Source organism: Hylobates moloch, unplaced genomic scaffold (genome assembly GCF_009828535.3).
Source record: "Hylobates moloch isolate HMO894 unplaced genomic scaffold, HMol_V3 SCAFFOLD_1, whole genome shotgun sequence".
Classification (NCBI taxonomy): Eukaryota; Metazoa; Chordata; class Mammalia; order Primates; family Hylobatidae; genus Hylobates; species Hylobates moloch.
The window spans coordinates 237,190,439-237,213,630 of NW_026652276.1; the positions used below are offsets into that span (position 1 = coordinate 237,190,439).

General features: G+C 37.6%; 1 protein-coding gene across 5 annotated transcripts in view; it reads right to left on the reverse strand.

Moving 5' to 3' along the window:
- The window catches only part of LMBR1 (limb development membrane protein 1), a 207,751-nt gene that overhangs the window by 53,849 nt on the left and 130,710 nt on the right, over positions 1–23,192 (reverse strand). For all 5 annotated transcript variants that reach the window (XM_032753208.2, XM_032753207.2, XM_032753216.2 and 2 more), the window contains 2 exons: positions 22,720–22,784; positions 16,993–17,065 (listed from right to left, as the gene is read on the reverse strand). In XM_032753208.2, the coding sequence (XP_032609099.1) occupies positions 16,993–17,065; positions 22,720–22,784 (138 nt within the window). The remainder of the gene's footprint in view (positions 1–16,992; positions 17,066–22,719; positions 22,785–23,192) is intronic.

The following is a 23,192-nucleotide window of genomic DNA, read 5'->3' on the forward strand; positions in this document are numbered from 1 at the left end:
AGGACACAAACCTGGCTGGCTTCCCCCACTACTAATCGTAGAGCCCTAGGGCCTTGAGAGAACAAAGGCAGTAGCCAAGCAGTGTTTACAGTGGGCTTTGAGACGCAATGTTGTGCTGGCCTCAGGTCTCACCCAACGCAGGCCCAGTGGTGGTGGCCACAGGGGTGCTTGCATCACCCCAACTCCAGCTCTAGGAAGTTCAGCACACAGAGATGTCGTTTGTTTGGAGAAAGTAAGGGAAGAGAACAAGAGTCTCTTCCTGGCAATCCAGAGAATTCTTCTGGATCTTATCTAAACCCACTGAGGCGTTAGTCTGCAAGAACCACAGCATTATTGGGCTTGAGGCCCAAGTTCCTTTGAATATCCGGAAAGCCTTCCCAAGACAGACAGGCACATACAAGCCCAGACTGTGAAGACTACAAGAAATACCTAACTCTTCAATGCCCAGATATTGATGAATGCCCAGACACAAGCGTCAAGACCATCCAGGAAAACATGACCTCACCAAACAAACTAAATGAGGCACCAGGGACCAATCCTGGAGAAAGAGAAATATATAACCTTTCAGACAGAAACCAAAATGGCTGTTTTGAGGAAACTCAAAGAAATTCAAGATAATACAGAGAAGGAATTCAGAATTTTATCAGATAATTTTAACAAAGAGATTGAAATAAAAAATAATCAAGCAGAAATTCTAGAGTTGAAAAATGCAACTGACAAACTGAAGAATGCATCAGAGTCTCTTAATATCAGAACTGATCAAGCAGAAGAAAGAATTGGTGAGCTTGAAGACAGGCTGTTTGAAAATACATAGTGGAGACAAAAGAAAAAAGAATCAAAAAGAATGAAGCATGCCTACAATATCTAGAAAATAGCCTAAAAGGAGCAAATCAAAGAGTTATTGGCAGCAAAAAGGAGGTAGAGAAAGACAGAGAGGTAGGAAGTTTATTCAAAGGGAGAATATTAAGAGAACTTCCCAAACCTACAGAAAGAGATCAACATTTAAGAACAAGAAGGTTACAGAACACCAAGTAGATTTAACTCAAAGACGACTACCTCAAATAATCCAACTCCCAAAGGTCAAGGATAAAGAAAGGATCCCAAAAGCAGCAAAAGAAAAGAAACAAGTAACATCCAATGGAGCTCTAATCCACCTGGCAGTAGACTTTTCAGTGGAAACCTTGCAGGCCAGGAGAGAGTGGCATGACATGTACAAAGTGCTGAGGGAAAAACACTTACACCCTAGAATAGTATATCTGGTGAAAATATCCTTCAAGCATGAAGGAGAAATAAAGACTTTCCCAGACAAACAAAAGCTGAGGCATTTCATCAACACTAGACTTGTCCTACAAGAAATGCTAAAGGGAGTTCTTCAATAGGAAAGAAAAGAATGTTAATGAGCCATAGGAAATCACCTGAAGATACAAAACTCACTGGTAATACAAGTAAACACAGAAAAACACAGAATATTATAACACTGTAATTATGGTGTGTAAACTACTCTTACCGTACGTAGGAAGATTAAATAATGAACCAATCAAAAATAATAACTACAATAACTTTTCAAGACATAGACAGTACAGTAAGACATAAAAAGAAACAACAAAAAGTTTAAAAGTGTGGGGATGAAGTTAAAGTGTAGAGTTTGTATTAGTTTTCTTTTTGCTTGTTTGTTTTTGCAATGTGTCAAATTGCCCTCAGTTTAAAATATGGGTTATAGGATAGTATTTGCATGCCTCATGATAACATCAAATTGAAAAACATACAATGGATACTCAAAAAATAAAAACCAAGAAATTAAATCCTATCACCAGAGAAAATAACTTTCACTAAAAGGAAGACAGGCAGGAAAGAAGAGAAGACTATATAAAACAACCAGAAAAGAAATAAAAAAATGGCAGGAGGAAGTCCTCACTTATCAATAGTAACACTGAATGTAACTGAACTAAACTCTCCAATCAAAAGACATAGTGATTCAATGGATAAAAAAGCAAAACCCAATTATCTGTTGCCTAAAAGAAATACATGTTACCTATACAGATACGAATAGATTGAAAATAAAGGTATAGAAAAAGATATTCCATGCTAATGGAAACAAGAAAAGTACAGGAGTAGCTATACTTATATCAGACAAAATAGATTTCAAGACAAGAAATGTAAGAAGAGACACAGAAGGTCACTATATGATGATAAAGGAGTCAATTCTGCAAAAGGCTATAACAATTATAAAGATATATGCACCAATGGAGTATCCAGATATATAAAGCAAATATTATTAAAGCTAAAGAGAAAGAGACACCTCAATACAATAACAGCTAGAGACTTCAACACCCCACTTTCAGCATTGGATAGATCTTCCAATAACAGAAAATCAAAAAGAAACATCAAACTTAATCTGTACTGTAGAACAAATGGACCTAATAGATATTTACAGAACATTTCATCTAATGGATATCAGAATAAACATTCTTCTCCTCAGCACATGGATCATTCTCAAGGATAGACCATATGTTAGGTCACAACACAAGTCTTAAAACATTCAAAAAATTGAAATAATGTCAAGTATCTTCTCTGACCATAATGGAATAAAACAAAAAATCAACAAGAGGAATTTTCAAAACTATACAAACACATGGAAATTAAACAAAATGCTCCTGAATGACCAGTGGGTCAATGAAGAAATTAAGGGGTAAATTGAAAACTTTATTGAAACAAATGATAACGGAAGCACAACATACCAAAACCTACAGGATATAGCAAAAGCAGTACTGAGAGGGAAGTTTATAGCTACAAGTGTCTATATAAAAAAAGAGAAAAAACTTCAAATAATCTAATGATGCATCTTAAAGAATTAGAAAAGCAAGATCAAACCAAACCCAAAATAAATAAAAGAAATAATAAAGATCAAAGCAGAAATAAATAAAATTGAAATGAAGAATACAAAAGATCAACGAAACAAAAAGTTGTTTTGAAAAGTTGACAAAACTTTAGCCAGACCAAGAAAAAAAAGAGAAGACCTAAATAAAATCAGAAATGAAAAAGAAGACATTACAACTGATATCACAGAAATTCAAAGGATCATTAGTAGTTACTGTAATTACATGCCAATACACTGGAAAATCTAGAAAAAAATGGACAAATTCCTAGACACATACAACCTACCAAGATTGAACCACGAAGAAATCTAAAACCTAAACAGACCATTAATAAGTAACGATCTCAAACCTGTAATAAAAAGTCTCCCAATAAAGAAAATCCCAGGACCTGATGGCTTCACTGCTGAAGTCTACCAAACATTTAAAAAAGAACTAATACCAATCCTATTCAAACTACTCTGAAAAACAGAGGAGGAGGAAATACTTCCAAACTCATTTTAAGGGGCCAGTAATACCCTGATACCAGGACACATCAAAGAAAGAAAACTACAGACCAACATCTCTGATGAATATTGATGCAAAAGTCCTCAACAAAATACTAGCAAACCAAATTCAACAACACATTAAAAAGATCATTCATGATGAAGTGGGATTTATCTGAGATGCAAGGATGGTTCAACATATACAAATCAACCAATGCGATATATCATATCAATGGAATGAAGGACAAAAACCATATGATCATTTCATTTGATACTGAAAAGCATTTGATAAAATTCAACATCCCTTCATGATACAAACCTTTAGAAAATTGGTACCTTAGATGGAGCGAAAAGATGTGGGGATCAAACCGTTATATAAACAGGATTTCCAATCAATTCTCTTACGAAGTAGCTCACTCTACTTCATCTGGTGGTGCCACTTTTTGAGACTTTTGGGGATTCTGGGGTATAAATCAAGCACAAATGACTTAGGATTTAGCTTCCTTGGGTCTGTGAAACTGGTTATTCAAGTCCGCTAAATTTTCTCAGGTCTTCTAAATTCCAAAATTTTATTGTGATTTTCTCCTCTCAACTTCTCATCCTTTTAGGTTTATGCCTCTCTGAACCTCAGTGTTTTCATCTGTAAAAGGGGGTGTATCTATTAGGATACTATATACTGAATCAGAAAACTAAACCCAAAGTAGCTTAAAAATGAGGAAATAAGTTCATATAATGAGAAGTTTAGACACAGAGCAAACTTCAAAGAGGATTTTCCAGCAGCTCAACAATGACATCAAGGGACTAAAAGTACTGCCATCCTCAAGTTGACAGGAAGACTGGTGCTCTTTCTCTTTTTATGTAACTTTGTAATTTCTGCTCATTATATTTGCTCTTTATTTCTTCATTTTCTTCTTTCCCAGCTAGTGAAACTTTTGTTTATCCTTTTTCCCCATGTTAATTTGGCAGTTCAATGGTTACTTTCACATTTTTAATACTCATACTTAGATATATTTTTCATTATAATATCAGCATCACACAGTCCTAGCCCTACAAGGATGCTTTTCTGAGTAACTTACCCCACACCAAGGTGAAGCTCTCACAACGCTTTCATCATTCTCTCACTGCTGCCCACCCATGCCCCCAACTCCTGGATCTTGCTGTGACAGTTTTAACAATATTTAGTTCAAGACTGTTACCAAATGTTTCCTTCAATATGGAAGTTAGAATAGTGCTTGGCACAAATTAGATGCTCAACATACAGATATAAAATGAACAAATGAGGGAATGCATAACAGATGAATGACATCTTTGGGAATATATGAAATTTTTTTTTCAAGAGACAGGGTCTCACTTTATTTTACTGCCCAGGCTAGACTCGAACTTCTGGGCTCGACCTTATACTCCCACCTCTCGAGTAGCTGGGACTATAGGTGCATGCCACCACACTCGGCTGAGTTTTTAACTGCAGTCTTTACTCCTCCCTTAAACTATGGGTACTATTCAGCAACCAGCAGCAGGTTGCAAATGGGAAGCTTGATGTTGATCTCTCTCTTCTTTGTCTGGAATTTTTCTATGTGAAAGTTTGTAAGGGCTTTTTCTTTTTCCATTGTTCTTGGAATTCAGGAATCTTACAAACTAAATCCAAATCTTTTTGATTTTCTATTGAATAATCTTGCCTAGGAGTGCGTGGCCTTTTAACCTGAACTCAAGTCTTTCTTAAGCTCATTGATATTTTCTTCTATTTTTTATTCACCTACTTTTCCTACTTGTTCTTTTCTCTCCTTTTAGATGCCTATTATTTCCATTCAGTATCTTAGCTCTGCACTTCATGTCTATTTTTCATTAAGTTTCCTTCTTTTTGTACTTTTCGTGTGTGACACAAAATAGTTCTTCCCCTTGATTCTGCAAGATGATTAATTCAATTTTTGAAGGACTATATTAGTATCCTATTGCTGCTGCTACAAATTATCATAAAGTTTCTGGCTTAAAACAACATAAATTTATTGTCTTACAGCTCTGGAAGTGAGAAGTCCTAAAATCAAAGTGTTAGCAGGACTATAATCCTTCTGGAGACTCTAGGGGAGAAACCATTTCCTTGTCTTTTCTAGCCCCTGAGGGCCACCTGCATTCTTTGGCTCATGGTCCCTTCCTTGAGTCACTCCAACCTCTTCTTCCATTACCAATGTCTCCTTCTCTGACCATCTCAGCCTTCACTTATACCAACTCTTGTGATTACAGTGGGCCCACTACATAATCCAGAATAATCTCAAGATCCTTTACTTCATCCCATATGCAAAGTCCCTTTTGCCATGTAAGGTAACATATTCACAAGGTCTGCGGATTAGGACTTGGACATCTTTAGGAAACCATTATTCTGACTACCACAAGGACTATTTCTTTTTTTGTTTGTCTATTAAGCTTTTTATTTTTTTCAACTTCTCGGCATCAGTCTTTTTCTGCTCTAATGACATTTCCTTGGACGTTCTTACTACTTTTGAGGATTAGGTATGAATTCTTATTTATCTCTCCCATTAATTGTTAACTCAAGTGGGAACCACTTGTTCTAGATATTCACCTTGGTCTTCTTCACTGAACTAAACAACTGGTAATTTTTCTCTATCCACCTCTGTTGTTCCCTTCATCTCTAATCAGGTCAGACACTCCCTCGAACAGTGACATACCGGCTAAAAGGTACAGCAATTTAATTCTGTTCCTAGGGAATAGGGACCAACAGGCCAGAAAAACTGATTTAGGAGGAGGAAACCTCACTGGGTCTCTCTAGGTGCAGAGTGGTCCTTTCTCAAAGGGACAGACTGAAAGGAGGCTTCAGAACAACAATGCAAGGCCAGCAAGATCAGACAAACCTTTGCAACACAGGGGCAAATGCAATCTCACTAAGGGAATTCAGAGGCCTCTTTTTCTAAGCCCCTTTCGGGAATCACAAAATTCCAATTTTATCCCAGTTTTCTAGGAGAAGCAAATCCCATTCCCTTTGCAGCTCCTTGCTCACCTCTGCCCAACACTGAAGAGACAGCAATCGAATACCCTCTCTTTCGAAGAACCTGAGATCTCAAATCCACCGAAACGTTTTATAGTATGTTCAGGGTTCATGAGTTTAATCACTTTACTTGTTAATATACAATTGATATATTTATGAGAGGAGGGATAAAGATAGCACAGAAATATTCAGGTAATGTGACACAAGCTACTAAACTCTGATTCCAAAGTTAGTTTTGAGTTTCTGGCAGCCACAGCAAAGGAGGAAGCAATTAAGTTACATAACGAATGAGTATTTCCATATAATGTGAGTTACAGAAAGACAGCACAGCTCTGTAAGATTTTCAGGTGTCTCTGAATCAAAGTTTAAACTATATAATAGTCTTAGTAATAAATATATTTTACTTTTATCTCCATTCTTTATCAGTTAAACTGTGTATCTGTAATTAATGCTCATTTAACTTCTATATCTCATTGACTGGAAATACAATTCCAAACTACATTCATTCCCCATTCATGCAAAGATGTATTATTCTGGTAACCAGTTGAAGGCTAGAAAAAATAAGCTCATGAGTATTTAGAATTTTGAAAGAGAATGGACATCAGAATAGACAGTATTCCTGCTGCCAATTTGAAATTAAGTGAAAAGACAAAAATGCCTACTTTGTGGGTATGTTTACAGGGCTCAATACAAATGTCTAGACCACTCGATGTATGATTCTTCAAAGGAAAATAACTAAAATGGCATTTCTGAAATGCTGTGCTTTATTTGCAGGTGATATAACACTAGGCACATAATAGGTAATTAACAAATACTGACTGACTTGCATATAAAAATCAAAACTACATTCTTGTTGTCCTCAAATAAATCATACTTTTATTAAACGACTAGATTCATCTGGGATGACACATTATCCAAGGACAAGACCACCCTTTATTATAATAGAGCAATACCTAAGGGAGAAATGTATGCTTTTCTGAGTAAATATTTCATTATAAATGACCAGAAGGAAACAATGACTATTGTAAGAAATTATGACACACTGCAAACAAATACTGAGGTATTATGTGGATTTAAGTTAGACCAAAAATTTTAAATATCCTGGGGAACTGCATTACCATTACTTTATTTCCAAATGAATCTAAAATGTCCAGTGTCAGCACTGTCTAGTCAGTAAGTGAAACTGGTAGACAAAACCTGTTTAGACAAGTCACGAGAAATAAAAAGGGATTCTCCAAGAAAACCACAAAGCAGCTCATTTAAGGTCAATTTAATGGTATTATTCTGTTTTTCTTCCAGCCCCAACATAAGATTTCACTACCTCAAAGGAAATTGTAAGAGTATCTATTTGCATTCCCCTTAGGTGATTGGCAGTTCAACACCAATTAGTTCAAAATTACACTGTTACTAACATGCAATAAAAACAACACCTTTCATCTTTCTTACATAGGTAAGAATAACTTCAGAGCCAATAACTTTGATCAAATAAGTATTTTTGATCCTGCCCCACCCATCTCTTTGGATTCAGGAAAACTAATAGCTGAAGGCAACTTTTCCCAGCTTTATTCTTAAGCTGAAAAACTAGTGTGGTATTAAAAAGATTTTGCTTCCAAGATAACAGAATTTCCCAAAGTCCAGTATTTATTCAATAACTAAGCTGTCCTTACAACTTTCTTAATATATAAGACGGCCTTCCTATATAAAAGGAGAGATACTAAGTATTTAACTTAAAACATAAAATGTATTTTTAAAAACAAATACAAATTTCCAATTAGATCTGCAAGCCCTTCAAATAATTGATGCAATACCATTATCTCCCTAAACAATGCAGTGTCCTAAACTTAGTCTCATAATGAATACTACTTGGAAGTAGATACCTCTAACATAAACAGATTGATGTTACATTTAACTTTTAATTTACCATATAACCAAAAAAAAGTTTGATTAGAAAATATTATCCAAGAAGCTCTTTAAAAGTTTGATTATACTTATTACTTTAAATTTGACCAAAGTGATCTCTATCACGAAGAATGTGAGGTCACTCAAATACTATAAATTATTTCTAATCACTTAGGCAAACAACTTTGTTGTTAAAGCCCAAATCTCCTAATAATTCACAGAGCAAACAGTTTCCATCTCTCTAAGCAAACACTACTTACTGTACACCACAGAGCCAATGCTGATTAGGCAAGCTCCGGAAAGCATCTGAAAACTGAAGCCAGGACATTCAAATCTCTAATGTATCTATTTCAGCATGGACTGTTACTATCTACAAATGAGAGAGTCAGCCCATACCCTCGAAAACTCTGTATCTAAGCCTATTCCACTTGCAATGCTAATAATTATTAAAATAATAGTTTCTTTTTGCTTCTGACATATCCACAAAAATATGGCTATTGACCTAGTAATGTGAGACTTTTGAGATCCAACACAACTGTGAAAATGCAAATATACTTTCATTATTAATGACTGCAAGATAGAAATTGTTAAACAATCAACTTTAGGAACATTATATAATGCTAGGTACAATTAAAACAATGGTTTGGCTTTTTTCTACTTTAGATATAAGCTACTAGATCTAAACTAGATAAGATGTTAAGATAATTTTTAAACTTTTATGTTTACATAAGCTACTATTGGGAATACTATCGTCTATCTAGGTTGTAGCTGAGAAAGTAGCTCGGGTATATTAAATTCATCTTCTATTACACAAATTTGGATTTTTTTTTTCTTTATTGAGGCGGAGTCTCGCTCTGTTGCCCAGGCTGGAGTGCACTGGCATGATCTCGGCTCATTGCAACCTCTGCTGCCCAGGTTCAAGCGATTCTCCTGCCTCAGCCTCCCGAGTAGCTGGGATTACATGCGCATGCCACCACGCCTAGCTAATTTTTGTATTTTTAGTAGAGACGGTGTTTCACCATGTTGGCCAGGCTGGTCTTGAACTCCTTACCTCAGGTGATCTGCCCACCTCGGCCTCCCAAAGTGTTGGGATTACAGGCATGAGCCACCGCACCCAGCCAATTTGGATCATTTTTATAGAATAACTCTCTCTACATATATTTCATAAAATATATGATATTTAACTCATTCTATAGTTTATTATTCCAAAGCATTCCTCATTTACTGATTTTATATTAGCATATACCTCTGGCAGTCACCTCATTTCATCTTGCAAAAAAATAATTTCTTTGGACCGCATTTTATTGTCATAAATTGTGAATAAGGGCCCAAGAAGCTGAACAAATTATAACAAGGAATCTCTGACCATTTCAGATCCTTGGAAACAAATGTTTTTTGATTATATTTGATCACTTTCACGCTAATACCAGACATTTCTCAAAGTGGCCCAGAGTCTGATAAATTCAAAATATTCTCCCTTCAGTGATTAACAGCAAATAGTATTTATAGGATTGTCATTGCCAGAACCTAGAAGAATGCCTAGAGAAAGCCAAGATGAAAGTAATTGAGAGGACAGAAGACAATCCGGCATGAGCTTCCATATATCATTAAGTGTGTTATATGAAAGAATGTAATGACCAAATTAGCAAATTACCTTGCCAATGATACCTGAAAATGCCTCTGACAGCCTACTACTCTAAGATAGTCTAAAGAAGCAACTGCTCTAAAAAAGCAACCATAAATGCCACCCTAAACCTTGGCACCTTCATAAAATTCCCTGGCAAATTCAACTTGGTTATAAACAGCGAGATTCAAAGACTGATGATGACACTAAGTGCTTCTGACAGGTCACAAGTTCTACAAAAAGCTTGGATAAGATATGTCTTGTTTTTTTCAATCCCTTTATTTTTTAGGATAAAAAGGTATTCCAATCTGACACCCAGCAAAAATGAAACAACAATATCATCTGTGCTCTTAAGAATAAATAATTAATACAAGCTTCAATGGCAAGGACTTTTTTGTTTTTTTTAGATGGAGTCTCGCTCTGTTGCCCAGGCTGGAGTGCAATGGCGCGATCTCGGCTAACTGCAACCTCCCCCTGCTAGGTTCAAGTGATTCTCCTGCCCCCAGCTTCCCAAGCAGCTGGGATTACAGGCGCCTGCCACCACATCCGTTAATTTTTGTATTTTTAATAGAGACCGGGTTTCACCATGCTGGCCAGGTGGGTCTTGAACTCCCATTCTCAGGCGATCTGCCCGCCTCGGCCTCCCAAAGTGCTGGGATTATGGGTGTGAACCACTGAAAAGATGAGAATCAACCAGGAAAGTAACTGCCATAAGAAATGACACACTAATTTTTTACCATGAAGACGAAAATAGTATCTAAAGAAACTGAGTTGAATTATTAAGTTCAAAGACTACAATATTTTTAAATAAATTAAAAGAACTCCAGAGGTTTTGAACTTAAACAACAAAAAATAATTTCTATTCATTATGGTACTACTTCTAAAGTTACCCAGTACACCCATAGGCTATACACACACAAAAGCTAATTATTTCAATTAATGCCGTTGCATTAAACATTTAAATATGTTGTGTGTGTGTGTGTGTGTGTGTGTGTGTGTGTGTGTGTGTGTGTGTTGTGTGTGTGTGTGTGTGTGTGTGTGTGTGTGTGTGTGTGTGTGTGTATCCTCTTAATGCTGGGAAGGAATTACAAAAGATGTTCTACCACAATTAATGTAATGGGAGTTTCTGTTGGGCTACTCTTTAGGAGTCTTGGAGTAGAAATGGTTCTTGATTACTCATATTCCATGGCCATAAAAGTAAGGGGAAAACCACCTTATTTCGGCCTCTTCACTAACACTCCAGTGCATATGGTCTTCCTGCCTCTCAACCTTGGTGTGTCCTTGGCAGTCTCCACCATGGGCCTTCCTAAGAAATCTCTCCAAGTGATTCTGTCCGCTCTTGTCACCAAATTTTACTTCCTCTTCCTTCTTCACGTCTATGGTTAAAATGACAACTCTCCATCATGTGCGTTTTTCATCTATTAATTTACTGATGGGACAAATGTTTACCACGTATCCACCACATGTCTAGCAACATTATAGAATCAGGGTACAGAGGGAAAGAAAACTAACAAAAATCCCTGCCCCAGTAAGGTGCGGTGGCTCCCACCTGTAATTTACAAAAATCCCTGCCCCAGTTAGGTGCAGTGGCTCACACCTGTAATTTTAACACTATGGGAGGCCAAGGCTGGCAGATCGCTTAAGCCCAGGAGTTTGAGACCAGCGTGGGCAATATGGCAAAACTCTGTCTCTACAAAAAACACAAAAATTAGCCAGGTATGGTAGTGGGCGCCTGTAGTCTTAGCTACTCAAGAGGCTAAAGGGGAAGGATCACCTGAGCCCAGGAGGTTGAGGCCACAGTGAGCCGTGATTGTGTCACTGCACTCCAGCCTGGGTGACAGAGTGAGACCTTGTCTCAATAAATATAATTAAATAAATAAATCCCTGGAGTTCATGTTCTAGTGTGGAGAGACAGGCAATATACTAAAAGACTTAACATGTGAGACACTAAAAAATGCTATAGAAAAAAATAATGCAGGAAAGGGGAAGCGTAGAGCAGAGGCAGGGCTTAGTGATACAATCGATATCCACAAGGCTCACTCCAGAGTGGGGGAAAGCTCCACGAAAGGGTATTCAGGTAAAGACTGGAAGAGAGAAGGTGGGGAGAAACACAATAAAAATGCCCCAAGGGAAGGGGCTCAGTGGGGGAAGAGCAAAGAGACAGCAGGCATCAGACATGGGGCAGCAGTGAGCAGCCACTGCAAGGACTCTTGCTGTTATCCAGACTGAAACAGAAACCATCATCTGAGGACTTGGAGCAAATAAGTGGGAAGATCTGACTCACACTGTCACAGACTCTCTCTGACTCACTAGGCCCAAGACAGATACGCACGGAAGCCATTAGGAAGCTACCGCAAAAACCTCTCTAAGGGGTGGTGGTAGCACAGGTGGTGAGGCATAGTCAGATTCTGGAGCTACTCTGAAGCTGGAGCCAACAGCTTTGCAGAAGGAATCCATATGGGAATTAAGAGAAAGAGACTCCAAGGATTTGGCCTGAGTAGCTGGAAGAATGATTTGTCACCTGTAGAGAAGGCTGATGGCAAAAGAAGCAAAATCTAGAAGTAAAGATCTTGAGTTTACTTTGGACATATGTTTAAGATGCCTACCGGGCATCCAAATGGAAATTTCCACTAGACAGTTAGATCTTTAAGTTCAAAGCTCAGAGTAGAGGTTGCAGCTTACAGGTGATATTTAAAGCCATGAGACCAGATGAACTAACAAGGAAGTAAAAGCAAATAGAGAATTTTAAAGACGGAGGCATAAGACTTTCCAGGTGAAGAAGTTATAGACACAGAAAAGCCAGAAAAGTGGATTGAGAAAAAGCAGCCCGTTAAATAAAAGGAACAGGAAAGTATGGTGAACTGAAAACCAAGTGGAATAAAAGATATTTCAAGGAGGAAAGAGAGTAAGATAAGGACTACGAAGTCACAGACCAACCTGACCACGGCATTTCATGGAGCAGTGGAAGCGAAAGTGAGTTTCAAAACAAAATGTGAAACCCATGGGCACACAACTCTTGAGAGCTTTGCCATAAAGACCAAAGGAATGGGTGGTGACCTGGAGGGGATATGGGGTCAAGGCAGATTCCTTCCTCTGTCTCTTTCTGGGAAAATTATAGCATATCTTTATGCTGACGGAAAGGATCCAGTTGGGGAAAAACTGGATCATAACAGAGACAGAGAGTCGGAAAGAGTAGAATTGCTAGATTGTGTCCTTGAATCAGTGAGAAGAGATGGAACCCAGGGCACTAGGGGAGCGCTGGCATTAGCCAGGCACACAGACAATTCAGCCACAGCATCGAGGGAAAAGGCAGCTGTGAGGGGAGCTGCAGGGAGGTGGGTTGGCATGAAGGAAAAAGCTTGTGAAAATTCTCTTATGATTGCTTCTATTTTCCTAAGAAAATAGAAAACAAGGTCACCAGTGGAGAGTAAGGATGGTGAAGATCTGAGGGAAGAAAAGACAGAATAAATTCATCCAGGAGAATGTAAAGTTAATTTAGGATATTGGTCACATATATAAAGGAAGGCCAGGCAGGAGGGTCAGTCAGCCAGCTAGGAGTGAGAGCACAGAACAGGGAGAGGCGAGCAAAATAAAGGCTCGGGTTTCAGTACAATCCAGTGAGACCACAAAAGGGAGCTAAGAGTGTATGCAGGGGACTGATTCTAACAATAGTCCAGGAATGTAAACTGTGCAAGGAAGTAGGGGGATGGGGAAATGATGAGGGGGTGAGAAAAAGGTGTTAGGATCAGGGTATGTTAAATCTCCATACTGAAGAATTGTAGGAAATGGGAGTGCTAGAAGAAGTGAACTGGAAAAAGAAGAAGTGGTAGGTGGAGAGTAGGATGCTTGATTGTAAGATTATGCAAAAGAACTTAAATGGGTTATGTCACAGGCACGAGCGGGTGAGGCAGACAACCACAGGGACAGGCAAGGAGTGTCCCAGAGTGATGGGAAGGACACGCACACAGACACCAAATCATCACAAAAAAGGCACAGAATCAGAGAAGGATTAGAAACGAGGAGCAAAAATCCTCCAGAAGGGAGCAGAAAAGGCCTAGGAGGTGAGCAAATGACAGGACTAGGTCATGGTCTGATGACATGAGATCCAAAGTGCTGGAGAGTAGTAAAAGGGAACAGGAGGGCACCTACTCAAACTCCAGGACCAGCCAAATGAGGGATGTGGGTAGAAGCAAGCCATCACATGAGCAGGTGGCAGGAATGTGTGCCAAGTTTCTTTGAGTAAGAAAGTGGCAGTTGAAGATACAGGGGTTTTGTTCATGAGTTAACTCTCAGTTCCAAATGGCACAAGCAGAAAGTTTCAGAAACTAGAGGAAAGAGGAAAATCAGGTCAGAAATGGGATGTACAGAGACACAGGGTGCAAGGAACCTGGATGTTCTGGGCTCCATGTGCTGACCATGATAAAGAGGAGCGACGGACAAAATGTACCCATTAGTCCTGATGGTCCCAAAGCAGATGGCAGAGGGGAGGCTGTGTGCTGCGGGGAAGGGGAAGGCCGCCTGCCGAGAACACGGTGAGCTCTGTGGACATCTCTCTACTCCTGCCAGGACAACAGGGACATGAGGGAGGTGCTGTCTTAGCCAAATGACAGGTGCTCTGGGGCTCCCTCCTGTCTCAGAAACACAGAACTCCTTCCTCTCTATTCCTTTTTTTCAAGTAGTTAAGCACTAGATAAAAATTTATAAATTCTTGTCCTTTTTTCTCTTCTTCTTCAGGCAACTAGCCTATGATCTTGAGACTCAGCATCTTAATTCATCTACACAATATCTAGTGCTTAATTAGGATCTGTAATAAGCAAAAAAGGAAAGGAGAAAGGGTGGAGAGCGGCTGATAAAAAGATGGCTTACTCAGGATACCAATTAACATTATCACAGCACACAGCTTTGCTTTACTTTATTAACATTCCACGAAACAATATTAACAAGAACAAAACCTCCCAATAGCTTTATACCTATAGCACCATCAAATAAACAATTGAGAAGTCACAGTCACGCATTCCAACACAAACTGATACTGATTATTTTTAAAACCAGGCATGAAAATTCAACTCTAGTAATATCATAACTACCACAATAACTCATGTTACTTTAAAAAAAATACCGTTATTTCTACAGTGAAGTACTTCTTGGTGCTGGCTGTCATGTTTTTTCACATAACTGTACAACTGAGCTCAGAGTAAACCACACTGACACCCCAAAGATTTCTGCAATGCACACCACACATCCCAACACACACTAAGAAAGCGCCGCCAGCAACTCTGTGATCAATCAGCGATGGAATTTGTATTTTTTTAAAAGTCTTTTACTCTCATTATTCTGGAATTCTTTTTAATAGCAAGAGTAAAACAATAAACGCTTTACTTTTGTTTTATAATGTAAAATAGAAAGTAACTGTTACAACAAAACACACTAGTCATAATACTACATTAAAGAAAACCCAGGGGATGGTTTCTCTTATCTCCTATTTCTATTTTCTTAAGAAACGGTAAGTCATGATTTTTTTAGTCTTGCCTTCCTACAGATATTTCTAAGCATACCCTACTGAAGCTCACAATTCTTAATCTGTATTAGTCAAAATGTCCATTTTGCCATAGAACCATTTACGTTATAAACATAAATCATTTAGCTCTTTATTTTCCACCTGAAACAGTCCACAGTGGCTAACCAGTGGCAAACAGCAAAATCATAATTATCCTGACATACCACTTAAGAGTTTCACTGAAAAGATTTTAGACAATCTACCAAACGGATGATAAACAGTGCATGGCCTACCAAAATGGTGTGTAAAAAAATTATATTTAGCATTAGTTATCATACCATCCTCCATCCTCTCCAGGTCCAATCCATCTCTTCTTTCTAACATTTCTATGCCAGTGAGGTGTTTTTACTGATTTTGACTTGGCTTCATTTTATAATACATTTAGCCATCTAGCAAGAGTTTCCTTTTCAACTTCTTTATATATAATCAGCCACTTTTAAATTTGAGGAGCCAAAGGATTTATAAAGATTCTAGAAAGACCTTTTTTATTTTTCCTACTGTGGAAGGGGAAAGTGAGAAAGGCTGTATTTTTGGATTTTGTTTTGTTTTGATTAAAGTCAATTCAAAATTTGTCAATTCATGAGGCACTGTATCTTATCCTTCTTGGATGTCAGCCTCCTCATCTGTGAAACAGAAATGGTGGCTACCTGAGGCTGAAACAATCCCACACTGCAGGGAGCAGCCTGACACATATTCTTTACAACTCAGGCATGTTTATTGCACAGTAGCATGATTATCCAAATAAGACAAATTTATTATAATATTTACTGCTTTAAGGAAACTTTACAAAGCTGACATTGTTGACTAAAGTTTATAACTCTGGTTTAAACATTAGTTTTAAGTAAGTTAGAAGAATAAAAGACATATATAGTTCTAGTCTGAAAGTTTATCTGTATCAAATTATATAATGTTACTGACAAGAATCCTCTAGAACAGATACAAACTGAAATTCCTGGATCTAAGAAAAAAGCTCTAAAATATTATGAACACTTTTGGGGTGATGATTTAAATTCACTATTTATAACTGAAGAAAGTAGGTAGATACCTATTTCTCAGCATTTCATAAACTAACCTTCTATTTTATATCTACTCTTGAATCATGATTTTGAAATGCAGTTCGTTATTAATTATCTGATCTTGTTGGCGGGAGACTGGCTTTTCAACATTTGAAAATTACTTAAGTAAAATTAAAGAAAATTTACCTATACTATCTGTTAAACTATATCATTACTCTTTTCTTCATTGGTTCTTCAAAAACCATCAGTAATTAAAAATTAAATTTTGAAGTCATATGCTTAAAACAGTAAGGAGGTGCCTAGTCCCTCAGTGGCCAAAGTCTCACAAAGAACGGGTCCTGATAGGTTACAGCTCATCTCAGCCAGGGTATGCAATAAACCTCTCTTCACTTGGAAAGTTCTTTTGTTACTCTAAAGTGTCCTCCTCCTGTAGCAGCACAAGATGCAGAGAGGTTTGTATTTTTCCCTTCAATTATCTATCTTTTTGAAATTAGAAAGTTTTTTTTTTTATCCCAGTCTACATATGTAATATAAACATACCATTTAGTCGTCTCTGGAGTGCTTCTTCCTCTAAGGTAATGATATAAATTTGTTCATCCAGGTCTTCAAGAATCTAAATTTAAAGATAAAACTATTCAATAATTCAATGTTACAAAACTAATGCTTATGAGACCATTTAGGCTATTTGGTCTATTTATTTTAGATAATGTATTCATTCAAATTTCTAAGAACCCAAAATAAAAAAGCTCCAACTGTTTTATTTACAAATTAAGTATAAATACTTTAGTATATAACCAAACACATCAAAAGTTATCACAAACCCTATATACATTTAAATTGGGTATTTTTAAAGTTTAAGGGATTAAACTAAGGAACTCTTCTCAATGGCCAACAAATGTATGAATTTTAGGGTTTTTTAGTGACATTCTGAGATGCGGGCTACATGTGTGAATTTTTTTATTATTGTTTGTTTGAGACAGTCTCACTCTGTTACCCAGGCTGGAGTGCAGTGGCACGATAATCTCAGCTCCCTGCAACCTCTGCCTCCCAGGTTCAAGCGATCCTCCCGCCTCAACTTCCCTAGTAGCTGGGACTATAGGCACACACCACCATGCCCAGCTAATTTTTGTATTTTTAGTAGAGACGGGTTTCACCGTGTTGACCAAGCTGGTCTTGAACTCCTGACCTCAGGTGATCCGCCTGCCTCAGCCTCCCAAAGTGCTGGGATTATAGATGTGAGCCACCACGCCTGCACGGCCTACATGTACCAATTTTAAACAGCCAAAAAACTAATTATGGTAAATAACTACAGTAAATATAGGCCCAAGCAAATATTTTAGAGATAGAAGGAACAGACACCCAGTCCAACATTTGTTTTCTCATTTACATTTACCTACATAATGTCTAAAACAAGAAATCCATAAACTACATCAGTAACATGCAATACTTTCCCTTTATATCATCTTTATGTACTAAAAACATGAATACTAAAGATTGGTATTATCAAAATCATCCAATAGACCAAAATCTAGAGAAGTGGTATGTTTACATATAAACCAAGTCATACAACAGAAGTTCAAAAAAAAACCATACTAATAATTTACCAATTGTATGGGATATTGTCTGTACTGTTAAAAAACCTAAAATTGATTTAATTCTAGTTTTGTTAACACAGCTATCCTTCTGAGAGGATCCTTATTATCTTCCTAGCTGTAGGGAAAATCTGAAAGAAGTCTAGAGTTGATATCAGTGTTCCATATCTTCACATCCAAACTACTTACACTCAGCAAAAAAAAAAAATTGTGAGGAGCTAATGGACAAAAAGATAGAAACCATATATACATCTCCTTTCAGATTTTAAAGGATTTTCAGAAAACAGATTTTCAAATCATACAATCCCTGTCAGATGTCCAATTTATACAGCTGATGTGAAATTTATTTGAAGCAATCCAATAATTCCCAGCCTTTCAACAAATCTTTACGGTCCCCTATGACCTAGCACTGAACTCATCACTGGCACACATACCACCTCGATCCTTGAGAAGCCTGACTTGGAAGGTGAGAAAAAACAAATACTAAAATAATAATCTACAGTAATAAACAAATAAATATACAAACAAATAATGACAAAGAATGACCATCCTGTGAGGAAGAAAGGAATAGGAAGAAAAGGGGAAGGGATACCTAAACGGCCAGCCAGCAAGCCCTCTCCAAAGAGGGAACATTTAGGCTGCAATGAGTGGCAAGTGCTGGGATGTGAGCTACTCCCAAGGAGAAAGAGTGGTACACGGAGAGGATCTACTGGATGCAGTGGGTCGGGGGAGAGGAATCCCAGAGAAAACCCACAGGTCTGGGACCAGGTTCTTGGGGTCCTTGATCCAAAATTCCTTTCCCATCAACACTTCTCTTCACTTTCTACTATCTGGATCAGAATTGACAGTTTTTACATAAGGTCTAACGCATACAAAAGGATTTTTATCTTTCTTATGCAAATTGTCCAAGAATTACTTATCACCACGGGTATGTCTTAGTGTGAATGAGTGACTGATGTAGTTTGGATATTTGTCCCTTCCGAACCTCATGTTGAAATCTGATCTCCAGTATTGGAGGTGGGACCCGGTGGGAAGTATTTGGGTCATGGGGGTGGATCTCTTATGAATAACCGATTTGCTGCTGTCCACACAGTAATAACTGAGTTTTTGCTCTATTTGTTCACATGACAGCAGGTTGTTTAAAAGAGTATGGACCTCTCTCTCGCCTGCTCCCTCTCTTGCCCTGTGACACAAATGCTCCTCATTCGCCTCTCGCCATGACTGGAAGCTTCCTGAAGAACTAGCCAGAGGCAGGTCCCAGTGCCATGCTTCTTGTACAGGCTGCAGAACCATAAGCCAAATAAACCTCTTTTCTTTATAAATTACTCAGCCTCAGGTTTATACCAATGCATAATAGACTAATGCAGTGACAATGTGAATAACACACATATATTTGTGTTAAGTGCTTATGAGTACCATCCTCCTTGATTTCTACAACAATCCTACGAAAAATAGACTGTTCTCATCTCCATTCTATAGTCCAAGAAACAGGGTTACCAAAGAAATGTTGCGTGCCTTCAAACCCTATACTCAACTACTATGGGCTAATGGGGGCTTAAATATGGGTAAGACATAGTCCTTGACCTCAAACGGCTTATATTCTAGTGTAGCAGAAGAGATCAGATAAATTTAAAAAATAATTAGAACATTTGTTAAAGTCATAACGGTGGCTTAAATAAAACACTACAAAAGTTCAAAGGAAGAAAAATTATTCCCAGATGGGGAGAAAAAAGTTTCGACCAGTGTTTTTGATGGTAGTAGCATAGTAGCATCTTATCTGACAGCTTAAATTACCAAAAGAAAGGCATTTCAATTAGAGGAAACTGTAAGCAAAACACAGAACTGCAGGGGTAAAAGTCCACTCAGCAAACAAAGTGGTTTTACAGCTCTGGAGTTTACAACAAAATAGAATGGCAGACCAGCTTCTGGTCTGAAACCACCTTCTTGGGTTCACACTCTGCTCCCTCATAGATCTCTGATCTTGTACAAGCTACTTAATCTTCCTGAAATGACATTAGTTTAGCCATAAAATAAGAATACCACTATCCAACTTACAGGTTTGTCATCAGGATAAAATGAAATTATGTGTGTAAAATATAGTCTTTATTGCTAGCATATATAATACACTTAATTACTCAATAAATAATCTTTATTACTGAACGTTACCAACAAGAAAAGAAACAAAGATAAGACTTTGAGGATACTGTTAATGTTAGAAATGCAAAATGCTCATTCCCTGGTGCTGCAAAGAAATAGCACTCGAACATAAATTTAATTTTCTCAGCAAGGCAATTTTTACTTCTATGAAAGGGTGCAACTGGCAAATGGAGTAATGGCGAGAGCACACCTGCACAGGGGAGGAGAAGGAGTTCTTATTTCTGACGCAGGGCGCTACTGCTGTGTGGTTCCCCTATTGGCTATGGTTAGACCACATAGTCTAAGCTAATTCCGACTGGCTATTTTAAAGGTAGCAGGCGTATGAGCCAGAGTGGCAGGGTGACTAGTCTAGCAGGAAGGACGGTTAGGAACAGGTAACTAAAGATGACTTAGGTCAGAGCAGGTGACCAGGGGTGACTCAAGTCAAAGAAGGTGACCAGGGGTGAGTCAGGACGGAGCAGGTGACCGGGGAACAGATGTGAAATACTGATTAGGACTGGTGGGAAAGTTGTTTACTGAAACTAGAGGCAAGGGAGTGAAGAGAACCAGGAAGGTTAAACTTTAAAATGGAGAATCAAAGAAGAAGAGAGCTGAACATACTGACATACTGATTCTTTGAGGAGAAACTTGGGGTTCACTGTATTTAACATTAATAAGAGACAAGTTAAGGAGAAAAATTAGCTTGGGGAAGGGAGCTAAGTAAGTAGTTTCGTTTTATACACGTTGAGTTTTCAGCTCCATGGGGTATTCAATTATAGCACTTAAAATGTACTGTAATTTGTTTCCATTGTCTTTTCCTCATTAGAATTAGGCATTTAAAAGTGATGTGGAAATGGCAGAGATGGTTTAGGAGCAAAGCATTAATAGAACTTTAGACCAATAATAGAACTTTAAACATTTGCCTATAGTTAGGGGTCAGGAAGCAGAAAGGGAGAAAGAAGACCAAACAAACAAACAAACAACAACAACAAATGTAGGAAGAAACTAAATGAATTCAGTGTCCCAAAACCTCTTTACAAGGGAAAGGAATTTCAAGACTTGACAGTATGTGTGTGGTACACAAGTGTGTATACAACATTTACATATTTTTTGTAAAATGTATTTATGCATTTTTTTAGAAAGAAAAAAACTTTATCTTTAAAATATAAAAATATTATGATTTTCAAAATTAAGCAAGCATTTACTAAAAGTATAGCCCCTATAACACTTCCTCAGTATTTTCCCTAAATGAATCATGACAAGGAAGACAAATACACAACTATAATGATTTAATAAGTATTCCTAGTGAGATAGAAACAAAAGGGAACATGAGAAATGCAAAGAAAGGACTTTAATTCGTTGTCCTTGAAGAAGCAAGGCAAGGTTCAAAGCTATGTAGACAGTGGAGTTGATATTTGAGCTAGGCCATAGGAGGCTGCTAGGTAGCTGGAGCAGGTAAGAGGCCTTGGAGGGAAAGAGACAGTCCTGGAGACAGAATGCATAGAGCCTATTCAGAGTACAGCAAGTTCGCTCATGAGCTAGAGTGACAGTAAACACAGGGACAGCTAGAGGAAAACTGAGTGTGGACCAGGCTGTGAAAGGCTTTGTAACATGTAAGTAGCTTACACTTGAGTTCATAAGCAGTGAGGATCCATGAAAATAAGTGACAAATTTCCTAGGTGCAGCTAAGAAATCATTTTTATATAATTAAATATTTGACAAAATAGAGACCAAAGCAAGCAACAAATCATTAGAATTACAATCAACTGAAAATCATTTAAAAACTAATATATAGTGTTTCTAAGATGAAAGGTAAAGTATGGTTCAATTAATTGAGACACAATATGCAGACAAATTTCAGAAATATAACAATTTTGTAAATTAAAGCATACATGTAAATTTTGAAACATAATAGAGGTACTTTTTGATATTAGGCAATGGACACCTAAAATACCTGTAAATATTTGTAAATTTTGTCCTAAAATTTGCTAGAGGAATTTTTACTTATGCGCCTATAGTTAGTATGTTAAAAGCAAAACCAAATTTGGTTTCCAAAGATTGGAAATTTAACCAAAGTTCTATTAAAAAAAAAACTTAATAGGCCGAGTGCGGTGGCTCACGCCTGTAATCCCAGCACTCTGGGAGGCCGAGGTGGGCGGATCACGAGGTCAGGAGATCGAGACCATCCTGGCTAACACAGTGAAACCCCATCTCTACTAAAAATACAAAAAAATTAGCTGGGCGAGGTGGCGGGTGCCTGTAGTCCCAGCTACTCGGGAGGCTGAGGCAGGAGAAAGGTGTGAACCCGGGGGGCGGAGCCTGCAGTTAGCCGAGATCGCGCCACTGCACTCCAGCCTGGGCAACAGAGCAAGACTCTGTCTCAAAAAAAAAAAAAAACAAACTTAATAAAACAACAATTTCAGTGATAAACATACAAAACCTATTCTTCTATTTCTAAATGCTAGCTCACAATATAAAAGATGATCAAATGTAAACACATTTATTTAATAAACAAAATGATTTATAATTAAATACTTACTGTTGGTTTCACTAGCAACTGACCCATTACTGTGAACATACGAGAAAGGCCAACTGGTGTACACACTGTAGAAATAAGATCACCAAAAGACAGAAAGCGACATTATAGAGCTTGGAGAAAGAGACAAACAACTAGACCGTAAAAATAGGGGAAATTCAAAGATTATCATTTTGAGAACATTCTTCTCTCCAACTGAGATTCTCAGTGTTTTGTCAGAGGACTCTTCACCATCATCAATAAAGAAGCTAGAGGGGCCATGTGAGGAGGATAGATGTAATGAGTTACGAAAGATATGTGACAACAAAAAAAGGCTTAGAATAATATTCAAGATTCTAGCAGTTGAATAATAATAAATACTTGTGCTTAAAATAAAGAAAAATGAGCAAAGAACAGGTTAAATTTCAAGTATTAATAGGACTGAGAAACAAACAAGAATATCTAAAGGTGACAACCACAGTCTTAAGTCCTTTAAA